The sequence below is a fragment of the Neoarius graeffei genome, chromosome 22 (genome assembly GCF_027579695.1).
Source record: "Neoarius graeffei isolate fNeoGra1 chromosome 22, fNeoGra1.pri, whole genome shotgun sequence".
Lineage (NCBI taxonomy): Eukaryota > Metazoa > Chordata > Actinopteri > Siluriformes > Ariidae > Neoarius > Neoarius graeffei.
Window position 1 is genome coordinate 1,394,238 of NC_083590.1, and position 25,296 is coordinate 1,419,533.

A 25,296-nucleotide genomic window follows, 5' to 3' on the forward strand; every position below is an offset into this window, starting at 1 on the left:
TTATTGCTACTTATGAGGCTAAGCTTACAGTAACTATGTTCCTCCTAATTTCGAACTATTGATATGAAATGCTCTGATTAACTGTTTGCTGAGTTTTAAACCTCCATACTTTTGCCTTTAAAACCACAGAGGATATGGAATGAATAGGCTTTTAATGTATTTAGTTAACCTTAATTTTTTTCAGCAAGAAACAGTTAACAAACGTTTACTTGAATAACTTTTTGTTTATAAATCGGAGACTTGGGTTTATCTTTGTTTAACCATTAAGAAAAAACTTCATAAATTATCATGATTATGATACATTGGCTTGTATAAGTACTCATTGTCCTTGAACCTTTCCGCGTTTTGTTGCACTGCAACCTGGAACTTAAATTGACATGAAACTATTCATGTGCATCCTGTTTATAATAAGCAGTACCTCTCTCTCTGGATCCATGTCATCCTACAGTCTCTTCTCGAGCAAGGCGTGGTGAGACACTTTACACAAGATTTACGTATGAATTGATTGTTTCTTCTGTAATATCACAGGTTCCTGCCATTAATGATCTCTGTTCTGCCTTTTTTTCCACGCACATGAGGAGACTACGTTTGGACTCAAGGTTTCATTTGACTCTCCTGCTGTTTTTTTCAGCTGTAATTCATAACGTGCTCTGTGACCTTCTCCCTCCCTCAGGACTCTGTGGTCTGTGTGTTCTGGTGTCTGCTGAGTCACCAGAAATCTGCCAAGACACTGACACTTGCTCCTGCTTCAACATCTGGCGCATAAGGGCTTTAAGGTTTCCAGAACCAAGCTGCAATATTGCATGGACACTTAAGTATTTGAACTTTTGAACTTTCTCAAGGCTGTCATTCTAGACACAAAACCTCCTCCACTGCAACATCCTTTGACCTGGACTGACGCTATGGTGGTCGCTTATCACTCCCTCAGAAGCACCCTTTGTTCCGCCCCTGGGTTACCTGCTCACTTCAAGCCCTTCCACCTCTATGCCTGTGGACACCGGGGCACGGCCTCTGGGGAACATGAGGGGGGGGGGGGGGGGGGGGGGAATGCATCATTGTGCGTTTTTATCCAAAACATTAGACATTGTTGCTCAAGGCTTACCTGTGTGTCTGGGGGCTGTCTCCACATGTGCTTTGATGGTTGTAAAATTGACAGACCCATTAAATTAATTAAATTAATTTAATAGATAATTAAATTAACATATGACTATTTATTCTCTGTTCTACTAAGACTCTCGAAGTTCGTGTCACATCCTCTTTTGATAATGTAGGTCGCGCTCTCGCACGCCTCCTTAATTCTCGGGATGACACTTGGGATGACATTGATATTGTCTCTCTAAAAAATCATACATACTACTAGTATCAGGTCTGATCTCTTCCCTCCAGCCCTCTAGGGATCTTTGTTGATGGTTTTGTTTTTGTTCTAAACCCTCAGACGGTTCTTGTTTTATAATTTATAATATTATCACTCTGTGGTTATTCTGTGTGTTCAATCAATATCAGCCTGATATTCTGCATGAGACATATGCTCTTTCTTTTTTTCCTTTCTCATTTGATTTTTGTCATCTTGATTGTGGACAAATTCTCTAAATGGGTAGAAGTTTTTCCCTGTTCTCGAGAGAACACGAAGGTAGTTACTCGTTTTGATACCTAGTTATAATAATAATAATGATACATTTTATTTATAAGTGCCTTTCAAGGTACCTAAGGACACTGGACAGTAAAAAAGAAAAACAAACAATAAAATAACAACAATAAAATAATAAGAAATCAATAATAATTATTATTATAGTTATGGGGTTTCAAATGCCATAGACTCAGACAAGGGTACCCCTTTCACCTCAAAAGTCACACAAAACCTTTGTAAGTATCTCTAAACTAAACTGGTGTTTTCACATTCCTCAATCCTCTGGTATCGTAGAACGTACTAATCGAACATTGAAAGACAAATTAATTAAGGTCATGCAGGACACAGGTTTGGTTCTGTAATCCATAATTCATTCTGGCTGAAATTCGTGTGACACCAAGAAATTATTTTTTGGAAATAAAGTTCTCCCCTGGAAGAAGGGAACTCCAGCTCCGGGTACCTCTGATTTGAAAATGCATATGGATGAGTATTCTGCAGCCCTTATAGATAAGTTGCATAAAATTTGTACCAAGGTCAATAATACAATATTATCTCCACCACACACCCCTTTCACGTGGGAGACAGGTGCTGGTGTGATCTTTTTTTAAAGTAATGATTTGGACAATTGGGAAAACAATATAATGGGCCTGCAGACATAGTCGCCATTACTTTTGCTGCTGTTTTAACTGATCTTTTTCCACAGTGGATCCATGCCACTCGATTGAAGAAGGCTCCATAACAAAGTTGTGTTATAATAACAAGTTTGCTGCTATTAACGCTTTTTGTGTCCCTATCTAGTCTCCCTCTGGCCAGTTTTCTCTCTCTCTCTATTTCTGAGCTCTACACAGATTCGACTGAGAATCCTCAAGACGTTGTGAACAAAGAGGGGAAGAGATCTTGCACTCCGTTTGGAACCAGTCATCCTCACTACAACCATGACAGTCCTCATCACGGGTTTCGTGGCTTCATTGTTGCTCGGGGCAGGGCTACCCGCCCGAGCCTTCGTGACTGCTTCATCTTTGCTCGGGGCAGGGTTACCCGCCCGAGCCTTCTGGACCACTTCATTGCTCGGAGCAGGGTTACCCGCTCGAGCTGGACTTCGAGACAACATCTTCTGGACTAACTTCGCTAACTGGACTGCACAAGCGCACACCACACGAATGTGTTATGTCTTTCATCTGATGCCGTTTTCTACTATTATTACACATCTCTATGCTCTGAAACTCTGTATTCTTACAGGACTCTGTTCTCACTATAGGTCGATATGCCTTCTAATTTCATTTTTCCCCCCACTGTTTTAGAACAAATTACTCTGAAGGAAGTAGCGTGTATCTGGGAATTAAGAGGTTTTGAGTTTCTCTAAGCTCCGGTGAGGTGGGACGAGGGCTGATTGGGCATGCCCGCCCTCTGAGCACCAATATACGTCAAGAAGGGCAAAGATTAACTCAGGATTAATTTTCGATGTAATCACATATATGATCATGAGGTGATAATAGGATTTGATAATAGTGATACTATTATCAAAGGAGGGGATTGTTAGGTCAAATTTTATTATACGTAGGTTATGATCAGAATATGAATCAGAATCAGTAGGTTAAATCAAGATATATGTAGACATATGTAAGTTTAGTTAAGAATTCAGCGAATTATATTAGTTGAAACGACCTTAGGTCCGGCTGGACATTGTTTGGGAACATTTTGTTTATGAAATGTGTATTTTTGATCAGAGATGTGTCTGAACGACGCCAAGGTCTGTTTTGATGTCAGATCGACCCACACACACTTTAATGTTGGATGTAATGGTAGCCTTATTGCTGAACAAAGAGTTAAGACTCTTATATTATATTTTTATAGTATATATTATTTATAGTATATTTTAGAGCTTTTTAAGATCCTTTATTATTTTGGACTATTGCATATACTATGGCAGTGATTTTAAACTGTTCCTGTGTAGCCTGACCTTCGTCCAGTGGAGAACACCACTTCTTTGTTAGACCAAACATAGTCTTTGTTTAAAACATTGTCGTAAAAACATCTCGCGCGCTTTGACGTGCGTAAATGAAATTGCTGAATTGCTGAAATATTATTTTGCTTATGATTGAAGGCTTCATTCACACACACATACATATGGAATTAAGATGTAATTTGCTGACCTAGCACATAGACACAGATATCAAAATGATGTCACTCACTCACACCCTCCCACAGACACACACACACACACACACACACACACACACACACACATACACCCCTCTCTGAGGTCACATACAAACACACACACATTTGACAGACACAATAGCCGTTTGGAGAGATTATGATTTGTTATAAAAGGTGTTTGTAATCTTTCATCTTTGATGAAGTGACTGTGCGAATAAACCGGCATGTGAAACCTCTGGTTCCTTGTCTGTTTCTCTCGACCTGATCATTCTCGTCCCGGATCCGAGGGGACTCACGAAGGAATCTCGGGGTCCCTTTCTGGGTGAACCCCAACAGACGGCAAACCTGTTGGTACAGTTAAATGCAGCACATGAATGAGGCATCTTTATTCTCCGCTTTGACCTATCCAATATGGCGGCGAGGATGACGTATGATTCTACGCGGAAGGCGGCGTCTTTAATGGTCCGGAATAAATTGAATGCTACACGTTGATGGATTAATTTGTTCTTCTACGCCCTTTTTGAGGAATGTATTGTAGGACTTAAACCAACATCTGAAGAGGTGAGATCGCTCCTTTTTTTTCCCTATTTTTGCTGGCGGGATTGACTCTGCCCTAAGGGCTATTCTCTCTCTCTCTCTCTCTTTGCACCATTACACAATAAATATTCACAGTGAAAATATTTTGTAAGCGCGTTTCATGAACCAAGTTATAGGATTTGTTGGCAACTCGCATCGAGTTCATTACACTTCTACCTGGCGTGAAGCACATGTGGTTGTGACGTCATCATAAACAAATCCGTTCTACTCATCCAGACAACTTCGCAACGGTGCCGTTGCCAGATCTTTCCACTCTGGAACCCGTTCTCAAAAGATTTCGTTTTGGGGCACCCAAAATGCCGGTGCCGTGTGGACACCAGGCCGAAACGATAAACAATTTTATCAGATTCACCTGAATCCATTGCCGTGTGGACAGGGCCTTAGTCAGACAGAACTGAAGAAGCCTTTCGGATGAGAGGTGAAACATCTTCAAGAATCTTCAAGCAAGTCCAGTTGCTCTCTTTTACCACCCACAGTTTACTATGACCTGGATGACTGAGAATCTTCACAGGCATTGTGTGGAGTAAATGTTAATGTTTCTCCCTGACATCTCTGCTTGATCCTTCCAGGTATGGTTTGTGAATAGCTAGGTAGATATTCATATAGAACATGTAGATAAATGTCTATCTAATTGATTCTGATTGCTACAGGCAGTCATATGTTAATGAGGGGCAGTACCATAAAAAATGAGAAGAGATTCTACAAAAAAACCATGAACTTTTGTAACTGGTCTCTTCTCTCCACCTACTTTCTTTCTGTGGTCATGACAGTCTGGGAAGGTCAACTTCAAAAAGTCCAGTACGTCTCTCAGTCATATCAATATATTTCAAACATATTTTCCACAGCATGTCCCCTTTAAGAGAAACAACACCTACTTTCTATAGGGTAGTGATAAACCTGAAAGAAGGAAGTTTGGACTAAATATAAACTGATATTATTTGAGTAATTAAACTTGAGCCATATGAGTTTTGCTTATTTAATATTTCATAGACAAATGAAGTAAGTATCTCAATCAGATATGAAAGTAGTGATTACACATTTCATTTAGTCATTTACACTGTTAGGTTTCACAGTGTAAAAGGATTTCTTTGAATAAATGTATTTAGTTTGACATTTAATTTCTATATATTGTAAAAAAAAATAATAATAATAAAATGCATATTATTTTATACTTTAAGCTCTCTAAGGATGTGTATCAGCACCTCCTCAAACATCTGAGTTTGTTCTGCTTCCTGTCTCACTGCATTGAGCTTCTCTTCATAATATCTTTCATACTCCATCAGTATTTGGTGACTCCGGTTGACCAGAGACTCCAGCTGTTTGATTTTCTTCTCCTTTTCTTGATCAGATTCTTGTAACACATCAATTATCTCCTGCAGTTTCCTCTTTTCTTCCTGACACTTGGCCTCCAGTTCCATTTGTTGCTCATGTAGTTTCTGCTCATAGAACTTCCTCAGCTCATCTTCCCTGGTCTTTAGCCGCTGTTCCACACGTTGGTACATCTCACTGGTGTAGTACTCATTATTATTTGCTGAAATCATGTTGTCTACTTTCTCCAAGAACTGCAGAACCTGCATGCGGTCCTGCATTGCTTTATTGTTAAAGACATGATATCTCTGTCCACATTGACTAATCAGATCTTTGAGGGGCTTGTTAGCTGTACTGAGGTACTCTTCAATCGTGTGGTCCAGCTCATCACCATGTGTGAAGAGGATCACTGTGTGTTTATCTGCTTCTTCCCCAAAAATGGCTCTGATCTTCTCCACTGAGAGACGTTCCTCCTCGGTGAAGGGGCCGAGTGAAATCACCAGGATGATGGCGTGGGGTCCTGGAGCCGTCATGTTAATGCACTTACTGATTTCCTGTTTCAACTCTTTTTCAGAAAATTCTGTGTCAAACAGTCCAGGAGTGTCCACGAGCATCATCTCCCTCCCACCCACTTTTCCAGTCTCCTTCCAGCACTCTTTAGTTATAGATGATCCACTCTTAGCAGCTCTGAAGGCCTTCCTGCCCAGGATGGTGTTTCCTGAGGAACTTTTACCAGCTCCAGTTTTTCCCACCAGCACCATCCTCAACATGGACACTGTAGACACAGGGAAGGAATTTATCAAACCATATCAAAAGTAATACATCTTATCATGTGTTTTATTTTTGTTCATTTATATTTTTATGGATTATTTGACTTATTTTGTTAAAACGTTCTCTGAATAATTGCCACATTGATTGGCAATGCTCAGTTTTTAAATAATCATTTTATTTATTAAAGGAGAAAGAGTTCTGTCACACTTATATCACCCATTTGAAAAAGTAATTGCCCCTTAAACATAATAGCTGGTTATGCCACCTTTCACATCCCTGAGTAGGGAGTTTGGTCTAGTCATCTTGCAGAATTTCTGTAATTCTGCCACATTCAAGGGCATTTTAAATCATGAACTGCCACAGGATATCAATGGGGTTCAAGTCAGGACTTTGTCTAGGCCATTCCAAGACCTTACTTTTGTTGTATTTTGAGCTATTCTTAGGTGGACTTGCTCTTGCACTGTGAATCCTTTTTTTGTTGCATAACCCAAATGCTCTTGAGCTTCAGATTATGGACTGATGACATTCTCCTCACGATTTTCAATTAGAGAGCAGAATTCATTGTTTTGTCAATTATGACAAGTCACTCAGGCCCTGAGGTGGCAACGCATCCCCACATCATCACACTACCACCACCATGTTTTACTGTTGGTATGATGTCATCCTTGTGCAATACGGTGTTTGCTTTACACCAGATATAATGGAATCCATGTCTTTCAATTTTTGACTCATCAGTCAACAGAACATGATCCCAAAAGGCCTGGGGCTCATCAAGTTGCTTTTAGGCAAATTTGAGATGAGTTGTGAGAGTCTTAGAAATGGCTTTGTAACCCTTTCCAGGCTGAAATAATGCCAATCTCCCCAGAGGAGTGGGTGTCCTAGCAAATTCAGAACAAGGTCAGACTGTTTGCTTAGTTATATAAAGAAAACCCAAGAGCTACATCATCCCAGCTAACAACTAACATTCTCCTAACCATTCCCACAATGTTATTAGTATGTTCTGTTATGTGGGAATCTTCTGAGAACATTCAGGGAATATGAGCACCACACTAATATTATGCAAATGTTCCACGAATGTTTAAGGTATATATGCAATGTAAAGTGTGTGTTTGTATGTTTGTGTATGCATGTATCTCTGTGTGTGTGTGTGTGTGTGTGTGTGTATAAAAGTTCCTGGAATTTAAGAAGTATGTCCTGGAAAAGCCGTTGCACTTAAGACTTTGAATTATGTAAGCACCAACTTTTGATGTGTACATGGATATAGCTAGTGTCATGTGAGTAAATTAATATACATGAATAAATAATGATAGGATATATTCACTTTACATTTCCTCAAGATATCTAGAACACAGAAGGCATCAAAAAACAACACGAGAGAACACTTTAACATTGTGTTATCTTATTACATGTACATCAATTTATTTTTGAAGATTTCAGTGAGGCGGCACGGCGGTGTAGTGGTTAGCGCTGTCGCCTCACAGCAAGAAGGTCTGGGTTCAAGCCCCGTGGCCGGCGAGGGCCTTTCTGTGTGGAGTTTGCATGTTCTCCCCGTGTCCGCGTGGGTTTCCTCCGGGTGCTCCGGTTTCCCCCACAGTCCAAAGACATGCAGGTTAGGTTAACTGGTGACTCTAAATTGAGCGTAGGTGTGAATGTGAGTGTGAATGGTTATCTGTGTCTATGTGTCAGCCCTGTGATGACCTGGCGACTTGTCCAGGGTGTACCCCGCCTTTCACCCGTAGTCAGCTGGGATAGGATCCAGCTTGCCTGCGACCCTGTACAGGATAAAGCAGCTAGAGATAATGAGATTTCAGTGATTTGTTAAACACAACTACATTTTGTGTAAAGGTATAATTTAATTTCTAAGCTCTACAGAATAAATTCGTTTATTGAGAGTAATCCTTGAGTAGAAACATAGATGAAACAAAGAGAATGATGTTAAAGTACTTTTTGGATGAAATATATTAAAGTTTCAGTATGCACATGTGTATGTTGCTTTCAATGATCCAAGTGTACTGAGAGAGAAATGAAACTTTTTCTACAGAAGTAATCTATATTTTAGAAATAATATAAGCCCTCTTTGCATATTATATAGAAACTGGAATTCATGATAGTAGATCTAAGTAAAATTTATCTATTTATTTATGTTAATTTTTATAAGATTTAACAGATTTTATAAGAATTAAAAGATTATATAAGATTTAAAAGTTTGTACTCTACGTCTACCAGAAGAAGAAAGAAGTCGTCTTTATTCATCACATGCACACTTCAAGCACAGTGAAATTCATCCTCTGCATTTAACCCATCTGAAGCAGTGAACACACACACACACACACACACACACACACACACACACACACACACACACACACACACACACACTCAGAGCAGTGGGCAGCCACACCAGAGCGCCCGGGGAGCAGTCAGGGGTTCAGTACCTCGCTCAAGGGCACCTCAGCCCAAAGCCGCCCCACGTTAACCTAACCTGCATGTCTTTGGACTGTGGGGGAAACCGGAGCACCCGGCGGAAACCCACGCAGACACGGGGAGAACATGCAAACTCCGCACAGAAAGGCCCTCTCCGGCCACGGGGCTCGAACCCAGAACCTTCTTGCTGTGAGGCAACAGTGCACTACACCACTGTTTAAAATAATTACACATTTTAAAATAATTAATGCAATGTATATTAATTGTGCGAGTTGAAAAATTTCCAATTAGTGTGTCATTTCTAAGGGCAGTGCTCGTTAGTGTAATTTAAGTCAGGGGCAGTACTCATCCATCTCGCAGTTCATAAACTTTTACAGTGGTGCTTGAAAGTTTGTGAACCCTTTAGAATTTTCTATATTTCTGCATAAATATGACCTAAAACATCATCAGATTTTCACACAAGTCCTAAAAGTAGATAAAGAGAACCCAGTTAAACAAATGAGACAAAAATATTACACTTGGTCATTTATTTATTGAGGAAAATGATCCAATATTACATATCTGTGAGTGGCAAAAGTATGTGAACCTTTGCTTTCAGTATCTGGTGTGACCCCCTTGTGCAGCAATAACTGCAACTAAACGTTTCCGGTAACTGTTGATCAGTCCTGCACACCGGCTTGGAGGAATTTTAGCCCGTTCCTCCGTACAGAACAGCTTCAACTCTGGGATGTTGGTGGGTTTCCTCACATGAACTGCTCGCTTCAGGTCCTTCCACAACATTTCCATTGGATTAAGGTCAGGGCTTTGACTTGGCCATTCCAAAACATTCACTTTATCCCTCTTTAACCATTCTTTGGTAGAACGACTTGTGTGCTTAGGGTTGTTGTCTTGCTGCATGATCCACCTTCTCTTGAGATTCAGTTCATGGACAGATGTCCTGACATTTTCCTTTAGAATTTGCTGGTATAATTCAGAATTCATTGTTCCATCAATGATGGCAAGCCGTCCTGGCCCAGATGCAGCAAAACAGGCCCAAACCATGATACTACCACCACCATGTTTCACAGATGGGATAAGGTTCTGATGCTGGAATGCAGTGCTTTCCTTTCTCCAAACATAACGCTTCTCATTTAAACCAAAAAGTTCTATTTCGGTCTCATCCGTCCACAAAACATTTTTCCAATAACCTTCTGGCTTGTCCACGTGATCTTTTGCAAACTGCAGATGAGCAGCAATGTTCTTTTTGGAGAGCAGTGGCTTTCCCCTTGCAACCCTGCCATGCACACCATTGTTGTTCAGTGTTCTCCTGATGGTGGACTCATGAACATTAACATTAGCCAATGTGAGAGAGGCCTTCAATTGCTTAGAAGTTACCCTGGGGTCTTTTTTTGACCTCGCCAACTATTACACGCTTTGCTTTTGGAGTGATCTTTGCTGGTCGACCACTCCTGGGGAGGGTAACAATGATCTTGTATTTCCTCCATTTGTACACAATCTGTCTGACTGTGGATTGGTGGAGTCCAAACTCTTTAGAGATGGTTTTGTAACCTTTTCCAGCCTGATGAGCATCAACAACACTTTTTCTGAGGTCCTCAGAAATCTCCTTTGTTCGTGCCATGATACACTTCCACAAACATGTGTTGTGAAGATCAGACTTTGATAGATCCCTGTTCTTTAAATAAAACAGGGTGCCCACTCACACCTGATTGTCATCCCATTGATTGAAAACACCTGACTCTAATTTCACCTTTAAATTTACTGCTAATCCTAGAGGTTCATATACTTTTGCCACTCACAGATATGTAATATTGGATCATTTTCCTCAATAAATAAATGACCAAGTATCATATTTTTGTCTCATTTGTTTAACTGGGTTCTCTTTATCTACTTTTAGGACTTGTGTGAAAATCTGATGATGTTTTAGGTCATATTTATGTAGAAATATAGAAAATTCTAAAGGGTTCACAAACTTTCAAGCACCACTGTACTTGTTTACTAATGATAAAAATGAAATTCATCATAACTGTTATTTATTAACCAATTTTCGTGTTTGAGGGCTTGTTAGAAAGGTCTTGATGAGTATGATGCTATTATATTCATAATGCATATCTACATTTAAAAACATTCAAGATGCAGTAAAAGGCCAAATGAGTATGTGCGCAAGTGCAGCTTACAAAGCAGCCTCATTTCTGTGTTTCAACATACATCACGAACATTTTGAAGATAAACTCTCAATAAATCTACACAAATCAGGAAATAAAAAAGTGACACCAGAAAAACACAAGATTCTCCATCCCCTATACAAAATAACACCAGAAGAAGACAACATTCTCCATCCCCTATACAAAATAACACCAGAAGAAGACAACATTCTCCATCCCCTATACAAAATAACACCAGAAGAAGACAACATTCTCCATCCCCTATACAAAATAACACCAGAAGAAGACAACATTCTCCATCCCCTGTACAAAGCAACACCAGAAGACAATACTTTCCGTCACATCTGAATCAGGAGAACAGGACACAGCACTCAGCATCACCACAGGCTACACCCAGGAGAAACAAGCCAAGAACTTGTGCCAGCAATGAAGGTTAGTTCATCAGTATTTCTTCCTATCAGTGGTAGTAAAGAAATGTTCATCGAAGACCAAATTTGATTTTGAAGTGCAACTAAGGCATAAATGTGTGTGTGTGTGTGTGTGTGTGTGTGTGTGTGTGATTTTGCAGACTTCCAGAACAACATGGTCCTCCAGACTTTACTAGACAACCAAATAGAAATGCTTCGTCTCCTGTGTGCACTTGTTGCCAAATCAAGTGGGGGCGTGCCTGTAGACATCACGGACCTTATTCCAGAACCATTAAGTGAGACTGAGGATCTGGAGGAATTATGTCAAAGGTTGAATGTCAATGAAGAATTCAAGTTCCAGCTGGCACTTGTTATCTACTACTGTTCCAAAATTAAAGGCACATATATACATGTTAACATTTTTATATACAGACTGAAATATGTTGATTTTTCTTAATATTGTTTGTTATGTCTGTTTGATATATTTTTTTTTTAGATAAGAGCACTGCAGTTAATTGGTGGCAGTGGCTTCGCAGATGGACTACACTCAATGATGTACCAAATTGGGAAGAATTGCCTGTGGGAGAATTACACCCTGAAAGGAAGGGCTGCAGGAAAGCAACCATTAGACCAGCTATCTGTATGCAACATCATAATCAGTGAGTTTTATTGTTTTGATATATACATCTGTGACCAATAGATCGAAAAATAAACATAGTGTTTTTGTAATATCAGATGCAGTGATCAGGATTACACATGCACATTATAATACTGTACATGAATACTCTTGTGCAGTAACGCTTCAGTAGACCCCAAACACCACTGAGAGAAAAAGCACAATATGGTAAATTATGCTTTATTTTTTCCCCGGGGGCATGTAAAGCAGCATATAAAAATACTAAAACGAGAGATGTTCATGAGGAGCTGATTGAGTTTCTACGCTATGCACCCCACAGAGCTGGAGGGTCGAAATATGAGACTCAGGTAACTGTAATTACTGCCCTTGTTTACTTCTGATAAAGAAAAACATTCCTTTATTTAAGTAACTGTGTGTTACATGTTTTATTTTGTACAGTGCTATTGGCACACAACAGTATACTGACTAATGTTCTTAACTTTCATTTCAGAAGAAGAAGCAGGTGCATAATGCAGTGAATAGATTGTCACCTGGTTGTGATTCTTGAACATCTTTGTCATGGATGAGCTAAACAAAACATTTATAGTTTTTTCAGTCAGCCTAGTATATATTGCACTGAAATTTAGATAAATTGAATCATCAAAGAAATTAAGTTTTACAGATATTTCACTGTAAATTTACTATAAGTAATGTGCCTTTTTACAGTCAAACCTTATTTGCTCCACAATGGAAATGTATTTTAAAGAAGAAAAAATTACTTAGCATGATATATAGTTTTGATTTGAGCATTACTTACAAGTAAAATTACATTTTTCCCTGTGTTAATTACTATAGTTAATTTCTGTTGTAAAACTTGAGTGAATTTTGATGGTTCAGTTTGCCTAAAATTTTCAATCACAATATTTGAAATTAGTAATATATTGTTTAGTTAATGAATTTAAAAAACATTTAAATAATATACATATTGAACATTATTTCTTTACTTTATGCACTTTCAAAACGTGGTTTGTATACGCATATGACTTGAGTCTTTTCTTTGAGCTGGAGTGTATTTTTTTTAAACTTGAGTATTAGCAGTAGCATAATAGTGTTCAGTTGGAACCTACTAGAAATAAGTCATTCATTACATGTTCATGTCTTGAGTTTTCATTTATTTTTAAACCAAAAGTAATAAATTATGAAGGTTCTCACTAGGTTCCCAAAACATTTTCATAACATTAAGATCTAACATTCCCATAACATAATAAAAACTCTACAAAAAATGTTACTACAACATTCCCTGGGAACATTCACAGAACTTTAAAGTAAACATTCTCAATGTTCAATTGTTAGCTGGGATGTGACATACAGGCCTTTGTAAGCATATTAATGGTTGATGTTCATGACTGCACAATCAGAAGAAGACTGAACAAGTATGGAATTCATGGAAGTTTGGCCCCTTCTCTCCAAAAAGAGTATGGACCGTGACTTGGGTCTGCAAAATTATATCTGAACAAACCATTAAAGTTTTGGAATAATATAATTTGGACTGATCAGACCAATATAGAGATGTTTGGTCATCATGCACAGCCTCATGTTTGGTGAAAACCAAACACAGTGTATGACCAGAAACACCTCAAGCATGGTGGTAGAGGGCTGATGATTTGGGGTGATGATGAGGGGTGGGTAGGTGATGATTTGGGTTTGTTTTGCAGCCACAGAACCTGTGAAGCATGCAGTTATTGAGAGAACGATGAACTCCACTTTACATCAGAATATTATTGAGACAGATATTATTTTAGATTCTTCAGTGTTTCCCTTGATGATGCTTTCCACACTATTGTCATAACCAGCTTCATGAGGGAGTCACCTGGAATACTTTTCAGTTAACAGGTGTGTCTCATCAAAAGGTGATTAGCAGACGAGTTTCTCTCCTTCTTAATGCATTTGAGATTAAACAGTAAATAATAAAAATACAGTAAATAGCCCTATTCCACAACTGTAGTAATCCATATTATATCAAGAACTGAACAACTAAGTAAAGAGAAACAACATCCATCATTACTTTAAGACATGAAGTGATTTTAATGAATAAACCTTTCACCTGGTTCTGTACTCTGATGTTACAGGACTGAGCTGATGGTGAGTTTGGATGCTGAGAAGTTTTTAGACTAATGAATATCACCAGGGCTTTCCCCAAAGTGTGGATACTTGGCGCTCTGCTGCACTGTGCAACATCAGTGCCGTGCTGTCACTTGCACACCATAAAAAATAAATACCATAAATTGAACAATGCAGAGTACTTTCCGCACCTAAATATTTCCTATTCCTCTCTGAAAATGAGTAATAACTATAGAAATAGGAAGATGCTGTAATAAATGGGTCTAGACTATCCTGGTACTCAACCCAGAAAATAAAGGGTTTTGCTGCATGCACTGACTGCCATTCACAACCATACATGAAACCACATTCTAGGCGCTAGTCACTAGATGGCACTGTTGTGTGATTTGACCTCGATTCTATTCCTGGCATCCTGGAATTGGAAAATTAAGAGGCATGCTATATTTAAATAATATTGACTGGCTTTTTTGTGGTCGATCAGATATATTCCATTCAGCTAGCATGATACTAAATGAGTCAAAGATGCATAGCTGAATGGAATATATCTGATAGAACAAAAAAACCCAGCCAATATTATTATTATACATACACACTCTCTTCATATCAGCATTCTCAAAGGCCAATGCTAGTGACTCGGTGCTGTTAGCGCAGCAGTCCCGTTACCTTCCAACCAATGTAGTGTTAGCGAAGACCAATGCTAACACAGTCAAACCAAATATTATTATTATTATTATTTTCCCTGTGTAATTTACTGAGTTACTTTTAAAATCAACATCCACAGCTACACACAACAGAGCCTGGCAGCCGAAATTCTCTCAAAACCTTCTGTTTTTAACAAAGCAAACCTGGCAGCCATGTTTGTTTACAAATTGTCACAGTTGCTAGCTAACGCGGAAGTTTTATGTCTCTGACATGTGACATCATGTTGTCTTGATAACGTGCAATATTGTAAAAATATTTGTAAACAAACATGGCTGCCAGGTTTGCTTTGTTAAAAACAGAAGGTTTTGAGAGAATTTCGGCTGCCAGGTCGCTCTGTTGTGTGTAGTGGTGGATGTTGATTTTAAAAGTAACTCAGTAAATTTCACAGGGAAAATAATAATAATAATAATAATAATAATAATAATATTTGGTTTGAAATGTGTTAGCATTGGTCTTCACTAACACTACACTGGTTGGAAGGTAACGAGACTACTGCACTAACAGCACCGAGTCACTAGCGTTGGCCTTTGAGAATGCTGATATGAAGAGAGTATATATACACACACGCACACGTGTGTGTGTGTGTGTGTGTGTGTGTGTGTGTGTGTGTGTGTGTATGGGTCCGTCTCAGAAACTGGCCTCTCATTTGGGACATTATGGTCAAAAACATTTTTTTCTAATTTTACTTTTTTTTTTTGCATTTACCTAACACTCAATGATTCTTTTGTCATATTTAATAAGAATAAAGATAGCATCTTGCTTTATCTGCCCTCCACTGTGGAATTTTTTTTTATTACAATTCAAATGCTTTTGTAAAATTGATTTACATATAAAATAACTACATCATGAAGAATTAAAGCCCCTCCTTCACAGATGAGTGAAAATATTGAATAAATTTCCTCTTTTTGATTGCTTGGGTTAAAAATGCCAAGTTATGATGACTGAATTGATTATTCACTTAAATATGAATAATATGATACAGTTTGGGTGTTTGATATGGCGAAATAGGACACAATGGAAAAATCAAGAACACACCGGAAAGATGAGAATAACGGCGGTGGTAAAAGAACAGCGACTGTACCGGCTGCAGGTCGCGCGGGTCTCTGCTGCGGCGCGCGAGCAACGGGACATCACTACCGCACCAGACGGAGCGCGAGGCAGGGGCGGGGCAAAATGACTGGCCGTAGATTCTATCAAAAGTTCGATCTAAATTGGCCATGGTTGCAAAATATTGGTCAAAAATACGCAAACACTACGAAATATGAAAGTAAGATGAAAAAGAAACATTCTGTTGCCTTATACTGCAAGACTAAAACAAAATAAAACTGTCAAAACTCACCTTTTCAGTGATAACGTCCGAACAGATCACCCGTGTAACAGAGAGACCACAAATGGAAGCACGATCAACTTCTAACTGTTGGCGTGGAAAATTCCATTCTACACATGCAAATTGTTAATGTGTGTCCTTCCCCGCACACAAATAACACGCTACAGTAAAAAATAGACCACAACTCATTTTATAGCTCAGAAATTCATACAAGACCAGCTACCGTCATAACATATTCTGTCTTCAGCTATGCCTCAGAGAGATTTGAGCTGGTAGAGAAAGGAAGATCTAAGCCCACCTCCTACACAATGAACCGCAGGGCCACTAGGATACATCGCCTGCGCCAGGAGCTTCGCACTCTGAAGAAGCAGTACAAGACTGCTGCTGATGAGGAGAAGCAACCTTTAACAGAGCTGAAAAACATCCTGCGGAAGAAGCTGATGACCCTTCGCAGAGCAGAGTGGCACCGGAGACGGGGAAGAGAGAGAGCGAGGAAGCGAGCTGCGTTCATTGCCAATCCCTTTGGCTTTACAAAACAACTGCTTGGGGACAAGCGCAGTGGCCGGCTTGAGTGCTCGATAGAGCAAGTGAATCGCTTCCTCCAGGACACAGTGTGCGATCCTCTGAGAGAACAAGACCTGGAACCCAACAAATCTCTCATCAGCCCCGCCCCCCCAATAACAGAGTTCAACCTGAAGGAGTCAAGCCTGAAAGAGGTCAAGGACATCATCAAGGCAGCCCACTCAGCATCTGCTCCAGGCCCCAGTGGTATTCCCTATCTGGTTTACAAGCACTGTCCAGAGCTTCTACGGCACCTGTGGAAGATCCTGAAGGTGATTTGGAGAAGGGGAAAAGTCGCTGACCAGTGGAGGTGTGCTGAGGGAGTATGGATCCCCAAAGAGGAGCACTCGAAAAACATCAACCAGTTTCAGACCATCTCACTCCTGACTGTTGAAGGGAAGGTGTTTTTCAGCATCGTCTCTCAAAGACTGACAGAGTTTCTCCTTAAGAACAACTACATCGATCCATCAGTGCAGAAGGGAGGGATCCCTGGAATACCCGGCTGCCTGGAGCATACTGGAGTCATCACACAGCTGATTAGAGAGGCTCACGAGAACAGAGGCGACCTAGCGGTCTTGTGGTTGGACCTGACCAACGCCTACGGGTCCATACCGCATAAGCTGGTCGAGCTTGCGTTGCACCTCCATCATGTTCCCATTAAGATCAAGGACCTCATCTTGGATTACTACAACAATTTCCGGATGAGGGTCACTTCTGGGTCAGAAACATCAGACTGGCATCGCATTGGGAAAGGAATAATAACAGGCTGTACTATCTCTGTTATCCTTTTCGCGCTAGCCATGAACATGGTGGTCAAGTCAGCCGAGGTGGAATGCAGAGGGCCCCTGACCAAGTCAGGTGTATGGCAGCCCCCGATAAGGGCCTACATGGATGACCTGACCGTCACTACAACATCGGTCCCAGGGTGCAGGTGGATTCTACAAGGGCTCGAGAGACTCATTACCTGGGCAAGGATGAGTTTCAAGCCCTCCAAGTCAAGATCGATGGTGCTGAAGAAGGGGAAAGTGATTGACAAGTTCCGGTTTTCCATCTCAGGAACTGTGTTATTCCAACCATCACAGAGCAACCTGTCAAGAGTTTGGGGAAACTCTTCGACTCCAGCCTGAAAGACTCAGCTGCCATCCTGAAGTCCAGCATGGAACTTGGAACCTGGCTCACCAAGGTCGACAAGTCTGGTTTGCCTGGTAGATTTAAAGCCTGGATCTATCAGCATTCTATCCTGCCACGAATCCTCTGGCCCATGCTAATCTATGCAGTCCCAATGACAGCAGTTGAGTCCCTAGAAAGGAAGATCAGTGGCTTTCTTCGAAAGTGGCTAGGCCTCCCATGCAGTCTCACCAGTGCAGCACTGTATGGGGCGAGTAACACACTGCAGCTTCCTTTCAGCGGCCTCACCGAGGAGTTTATGGTGGTACGCACCAGAGAAGCCTTACAGTACAGGGACTCAAGGGACTGCAAGGTGTCAGCAGCTGGCATCGAGGTGAGGACAGCAAGGAAGTGGAAGGCTGGGAGAGCAGTGGAGGTGGCAGAGTCTCGCCATAGACAGAAGGCACTGGTGGGTACCGTGGCAACAGAAAGAGCAGGTCTGGGTTACTACCCAAAGACCCTGATCAGCCAGACCCGCAGTAAGGAGAGACACCACCTGATCCAGGAGGAGGTCTGAGCAGGCATGGAGGAAGAGCGTGTGAGCAGGGCGGTGGGACTCCGGCAACAGGGAGCATGGACAAGGTAGGAGAGCGCATTACAGCACAGGATCACCTGGACAAACATCTTGCAGGCAGACTTCCATCGGGTCCGTTTCCTAGTGCAAGCTGTCTATGATGTCCTGCCTAGCCCAGCGAACCTCCATGTCTGGGGAAAGAGTGAGACACCCTCTTGTCTTCTGTGCTCAGGTAAAGGCTCCTTAGAACATCTTCTCAGCTGCTGCCCAAAGGCCCTGGCTGATGGCCGCTACCGGTGGCACCATGACCAGGTGCTTAAGGCAGTTGCTGAAAGCTTAACCTCTGCCATCAACTCCTGCAAGCACCATCATGACCCAAAGAAGGCAGTCTCCTTCGTAAAAGCTGGAGAGAAACCCCGAGCACGCCAACATAAAACAACAGGCCTCCTCCACACGGCAAATGACTGGCAGCTGCAGGCCGACCTGGGAAAGCAGCTGAGGTTTCCCCAACATGTGGCAGCAACAACTCTCCGTCCAGACGTGGTGATAACATCTGAGGCTTCAAAACACCTCATCATTCTGGAACTAACAGTTCCCTGGGAAGAGCATCTTGAGGAGGCCAATGAGAGGAAAAGAGCCAAGTACCAGGAGCTGGTGGAGGAGTGCAGGGAGAGAGGTTGGAGAACCTTCTACGAGCCTATAGAAGTCGGCTGTAGGGGTTTTGCAGGGCGCTCCCTCTGCAAAGTCCTGAGTCGCTTGGGCATTGTAGGAGCAGCAAAGAAGAGGGCCATTGCATTCACAAGCGAAGCCACAGAGAAAGCCACACGGTGGCTTTGGATTAAAAGGGGTGATCCGTGGACTGCTACTGGGACGCAAGTCGGGGCTTGATCAACCCCGGCTGGGTTGCCTGGGTGAGGGTGTATGATGTTGTGAGACCCGAAACACCCGAGGACCCCAGGATACATCACTGAGGATGCGTCCCAGTGCATCCATGAGGTGTTTCTAGCATAGTGTAAGAAACATATTCTATACCTAACTTTCAGCTTTCGTTTTAAAAAACAAAATCACAGATTTATAACTAAATTTTTATATGGCGTAGTGATTTTAAGTTACTACTTTTGGTGAGGTCGTGACCTTGACCCTGAGGCTTTCCGTTTAGATCAAAACACACAATCATATTGGTTTTGGGTATGCGGAAAATGGAGTTACGACGGTGATCAAATATTTTGCATGATGTTTTATTATGGTTATGATTATTCTGTGAGTGCACCAATCCTTAGGTGTATAAAGTTACAACTTAAAATACAATTAGTGATAACTGTAGACTTTTCAGTGGACTACAACCTATTTAAGGGAATGCGATGTCGTCAACCATTTATCATGTCCCAGATCAAGCCGCCATTTTTCCACATATTTGCAGAATTTTTGCCAAATTCTGAATAGAGTATTCACATCAAAGATTTAGTTTTCTGTATTGTTTCTTTCATCATTTTATTTCAAATTAAAACCAACATCACCATTTAAAACCATATAGTTTATTGACTGTGAGTATATTTAGTGGGGAACCCCCGCAGTACCCAATTTCTGAGACAGACCCATATATATAAAATTTTTTTTTTTTTTCTGGGGAAAGCCCTGAATATTGCCATGAAGCAGTAATCAGCTAAACAGCAGAAAATCAGTGTAATTGTGTGTGTGTGTGTGTGTTCTTACTGTTTGGACGGTTAAAATCAGGACTACGTCTTCCTGATGGTCTCTCCTTTTCTCCCTCATGCTTTCCCACTAGAGAATTGAAAGTGAAGATGTCCTTTATAAATCACCCGCAGACACATATAAGCACACTCAGCTATTCTTCACATTACTCTCTGATTAGTGTCTAACTGTTTAAAAAAGATTTTTTTAAAAAGTCTCCTCCAAAAGTATTGGAACAGTGAGGCCAGATCTTTTGCTTTACACTGAAGGCATTTTGGTTTGAGATGAAGAGAGGAGTATGATATCATGGATCAGAATTCCAGCTTTCACTTCCTGATATTTACACCTCGATCCATTAAACAACTTAAGTTGAGGCAGAGACCCACTGTGAGTGATGAAGATGTTAATCAGCTTTACACTCAGCCTCCTGCTGTTTTTAAAAACTACACAATGATCCAGAACAGCAGCAGATAATAAATCCCTGACCCACCTCAGAGAGAGAGAGAGAGAGAGACTCTGACCTGTAATGTACCCAGCAGTCGCGGGTTAAACCGAAACTAAATCCATTCCACAGTTTCTACATGAATCTGATTCACACAGAGCTCAGTGTAAACATGCGCCTTTAACACAAGGTTCTATTTTACTTCTTTACCTGATCGCGACATTTCCTGTCATCTGAACGCTGTTTATTCTTCAATCCAGTCTCGCAGTCAGGGTAAAGTCCTCCTCCTCCAGATCAGAGTCAACTTCCTCCTCCTGATTGGGAGCTGAGCGCCCCCTGGTGGCCACACTTTCAGTTCTCCTCCAGGACACCACCCCACATGGCACAGCTGGAGAGCGCAGGAAAGTCAGAGGGAGATAAATAAAGTCCTGCACAGGTTATGGTTAAACTTTTCATTCTCTTCAGCACTTTCAGGTCCACTAATGTCCGTGATTGTTGTTCTCATAATGCACTCATTACAGCACAGGACGGTGTAAACTGAGTTGATATCCCAGAACTAGAGAGTGTGTGGATTAAATAAATGTCATGTATTTAACCTTCAGCTTCTGAATTAAACCCTCTGATCACACTGATTTCTGAATTATGGATGGAGGAATAAATGTATAATCAGGTTTTCACATGGAGTCTGGAGGAAAACATTAAAAATGAAACAAATACCGATGAGGAGCTTCTGTAAACGCACAGGACTCAACAGGAAAACTGTGGGAATGACACAGAGGTGAATATTTTAATATTTCTCAGGTTTCTGTCGAACACTTAAATAGATCTAGGATTAATAATTTGATTTCAATGTTTTAACACCAGCCTTTATGGTGTTTTAGTGAGTTTACTTTAAATGGTCTGTTTACAGGAGGGTAATTTGGACTGAATTATGGATAGAGGAATTCATTTATTCCTCCATCCATAATTCAGAGGGTGCCAGGGATGACTGTCTTGGTGTGTTAGTGTGCACTGTTTTGTCTCATTTTGTTTGTAAATCCAGTTCACTGCTGCGATACTCGAATCTCTTTCACCAGAGAAGAGCTCATGAACATCAGGGGAACAACTCCAGCGGACTTATTATCAACTTTTCTGGTGCCATCCGTGGAATTATTGGATGTTCTGGTCAAAGGTGCCCTTGCCTTTGCTCACTCAGTGAGACACTGAATGCGCTGGTGTACTCGTCCACTTCTGTTGGTGTGGACTTTGCACTCTGCTACCTGCGATATTTCTCTCCATTGTGCACTCACTGTGCAACAAACTGGATGAACTCCAGCTGCTGGTGGGGAGAAACGGGGACTTTCACTCATCTTTCGTTTTATGCTTCACAGAGACGTGGTGATGCAGACTCATACCGGACTCTGCACTGCAGCTGGTCGGCTTCCAACTTTTCAGAGCAGACCATAACACAGATCTCTCCAGTAAAACAAAGGGTGGAAGAATCCATTTTAATGTAAACAGCAGCTGGTGCAGTGATGTGTCAGTGATCCTGCAGCACTGTTCTCCCAACCTGGATTCATTTATTATTAATTGTAAACCCTTGTACTACCCCATGAGTTCGCTTTATTCATTCTGGTCGGAGTTTCCATTCCACTGCAGGCCAATGTGCAGAACATGCTGGCCAATCAGATACTAGGTGTGGAGCAGACTAACCTGGACTCCCTATTTATTGTCCTTTGTGACTTCCTTCCATCCATCAATTATCTGTAGCTGCTTATCCTGTCCTACAGGGTCACAGGAGGGCTGGAGCCTATCCCAGCTGACTACGGGTGAGAGGCGGGGTTCACCCTGGACAAGTCACCAGATCATCACAGAGAAACACAACCATTCACACTCACATTCACACCTACGGTCAATTTATGGCCCTTTTCCACTACCCTTTTTCAGCTCGCTTCAGCTCGCTTCAGCTCACTTCAGCCCGACACGGCTCGCGTTTCGACTACCAAAAACCAGCACGACTCAGCTCGTTTCAGCCCCGCTTAGCCCCTAAAACTCGCACCGTTTTGGGGTAGGGCTGAAGCGAGCCAAACCGTGCTGACTGAGGTTGGGGGCGTGAGCAGACACTCCCCTGTGCACTGATTGGTGAGGAGGAGTGTCCTCACATACCCACACACGCCCCGCGAGCGCGCTGGGATCTGTAAACACCGCAAACCCGGAAGAAGAAGAATTATGAATTACGAGAATTTCTGAAGCCTTATGCGCCTCGCCTCATCTATACGCTCTTGCCAGTATCTGTTGGCGTTGTCGGTGACAACAAGCCACAGCACCGAGACCAGCAACACTAACGACTCCATGTCCTCCATGTTTATTGTTTACTATTCGGGTCGTGAGACTACCGCTGAAAAGATCACTGAATCAGTGACATACAGAGCATCGTGCACGAGTTCGCGGAGCGCAAGGCTCGTCGTATGCCCTTCAAATAATGCGCGCAGTAGGCTATTGATGTTTTATTATGAGCCATGTACAGTATGTCGCCTAATGTTTTTTTTTGTTTCTGAGTTACATGTTCGTTTGAAGGACTTAATGTACAAAATAACATAGTTGCACCCCGGAGTGTTGAAATTGGTAAACACAGTGCATTCAATGAGGTTTGCACCGCCCTCCTTTTATTTCTGACTCTTCCTGTCAGCGTTGCAACCTCTGAGCGCTCATTCGTATGCCCTTCAAATAATGTGCGCAGTATAGGCTATTGATGTTTTATTATGAGCCATGTACAGTATCCTAATGTTTTTTGTTTCTGAGTTACATGTTCGTTTGAAGGACTTGATGTACTAAATAACATAGTTGCACCCAGTAGTGTTGAAATTGGTAAACACCGCAGTTGCGGACATTTTGTAGCCTAAAATGATGTTATGATAAGCTTTAATAAAGGGCCCGGTCATTTGCCCCGTCCCCGGCCCGGCTCTGACTTGTTCCGCCACTGTCACTGATGTCACTGTTTGCGCTGCTTAACGGCATCACATGACGTCCACCCACTTTCGCTAACTCCACCCAATGTGTCCACCCACTTCCAGCCAGCACGGTTCAGCGCGGTTGTAGTCGAAATGCAACTCCAACAGCCCCGCTCAGCTCGACTCGGCACGGCACGACTCAGCCGCGTTTGTAGTGGAAAAGCGGCATTAGAGCCATCAGTGATCCTAACCTGCATGTCTTTGGACTGTGGGGGAAACCGGAGCACCCGGAGAAAACCCACGCGGACACGGGGAGAACATGCAAACTCCACACAGAAAGGCCCTCACCGGCTGCTGGGTTCAAACCCAGAACCTTCTTGCTGAGGCGACAGTGCTAACCACTACACCGCCATGCCGCCGTCCCTGGTGACTTTAACAAAGCTAACCTCAGCTACGAACTACCTTAATACAAATGGTTTATTAAATGCCTGATCAGAAAGGAAAATATTTTGGATCATTGCTACACTACAGTCAGCAGTGCCCATCACGCTGTCCCCCACACTGCACTGGACCACTCTGACCACATCATGGTCCACCTGATTCCTGCATACAGACAGAAATTAAAGCTGAGGAAATCTGTAGTAAGGACATCTAAGATGTGGAGCAATGAGGCTGCGGAGAACCTTCAGGCGTGCTTGGACTGTACAGACTGGGATGTGTTCAGGACTGCTACCAATAGTCTGGATGAGTACACAGAGGCTGTGATGTCCTACATCAGCTTCTCTGAGGACTGTTGTGTTCCATCATGAACCAGGGTGAGTTACAGTAATGACAAACCCTGGTTCACAGACAAGTTCAGACAGCTAAGGCAGCAAAAGGAAGATGCGTTCAGAAGTAGGGAGAGGAACAGGTTTAGCAAGGTGGTGAGAAGCTAAATGACTGTACTCTGAGAAACTCCAACACCAGTTCTCAGCCAACAACTCTGCGTCTGTCTGGAAAGGGCTCAGACAGATCACTAACTACAAACTTTCAACCCCCCACTCTGTTAATGACTTGCGCCTGGCCAACCAACTGAATGTTGGAGCCACCAATTATCCTAACCTGCATGTCTTTGGACTGTGGGGGAAACCGGAGCACCCGGAGGAAACCCACACAGACACAGGGAGAACATACAAACTCCACACAGAAAGACCCTCATCGGCTGCTGGGCTCGAACCCAGAACCTTCTTGCTGTGAGGCGACAGTGGTAACCACTACACCACCATGCCGCCCCTATTCTGTGAACCTTTACTGCACATTCCGGCTCATACTGTACAGTTTGGTTATTGACTTGGCCCATTACACATATTCTATTCCTTTCATGCACTCTTATCATGACTCTTCTTCATCTTCATCATCATCATGTGACCTGTTTTTGCACATTCCGGACACACTGTACAGCTAGGACTCCAACAACCCATGCGCATTCCCCTTAAATATGTCCACTTTTCAAATATATTTCAGATTCTTCTATTTTTTATTCAATGTATGTAGCTACTTTTTGTCTTTGCTAAATTCTTCTATCTTAACTGTTCAAGCACCAAATCATCAAAGCAAATTCCTTGTATGTACAGTATAGTCTAGATGGAAATAGGGGTCCGCGCACCCCCCGGCTTTTTTTATGACACCTGATTTTTTTGTATCTTTAAAGTGTTTACTTTCAGAATCTGACAGGTACCAAGCTGAAATAATGTCCCAAGGGCTTCATCTTTAACCCTTTAATGCACCT

The 25,296-nt window shown here is 41.8% G+C and overlaps 1 protein-coding gene across 2 annotated transcripts; it reads right to left on the minus strand.

Moving 5' to 3' along the window:
• Positions 1-5,346: 5,346 nt before the first annotated feature.
• LOC132870496 (GTPase IMAP family member 7-like) lies at positions 5,347-20,901 on the minus strand. Of its 2 annotated transcripts, none has more exons than XM_060904153.1 (3): positions 20,809-20,901; positions 20,178-20,246; positions 5,347-6,467 (listed from the first exon to the last, which is right to left on the minus strand). In XM_060904153.1, exons 1-3 carry the CDS (start codon positions 20,819-20,821, stop codon positions 5,551-5,553), a joined length of 999 nt encoding a protein of 332 aa, XP_060760136.1. In that variant the 5' UTR covers positions 20,822-20,901; the 3' UTR covers positions 5,347-5,550. The 2 variants fall into 2 exon arrangements, with proteins under 2 accessions (XP_060760136.1, XP_060760137.1); XM_060904154.1 differs by lacking the exon at positions 20,809-20,901 and adding an exon at positions 20,678-20,790.
• Positions 20,902-25,296: the final 4,395 nt, after the last annotated feature.

What these genes read in the sequence shown, in the direction of transcription:
- LOC132870496 (XM_060904153.1), bottom strand. An exon ending in TGATTTTAACCGTCCAAACA is followed by an intron (nt 6,468 to 20,177) that starts GTAAGAACACAC and finishes CTGTGTCTACAG; the next exon opens with TGTCCATGTTGAGGATGGTG.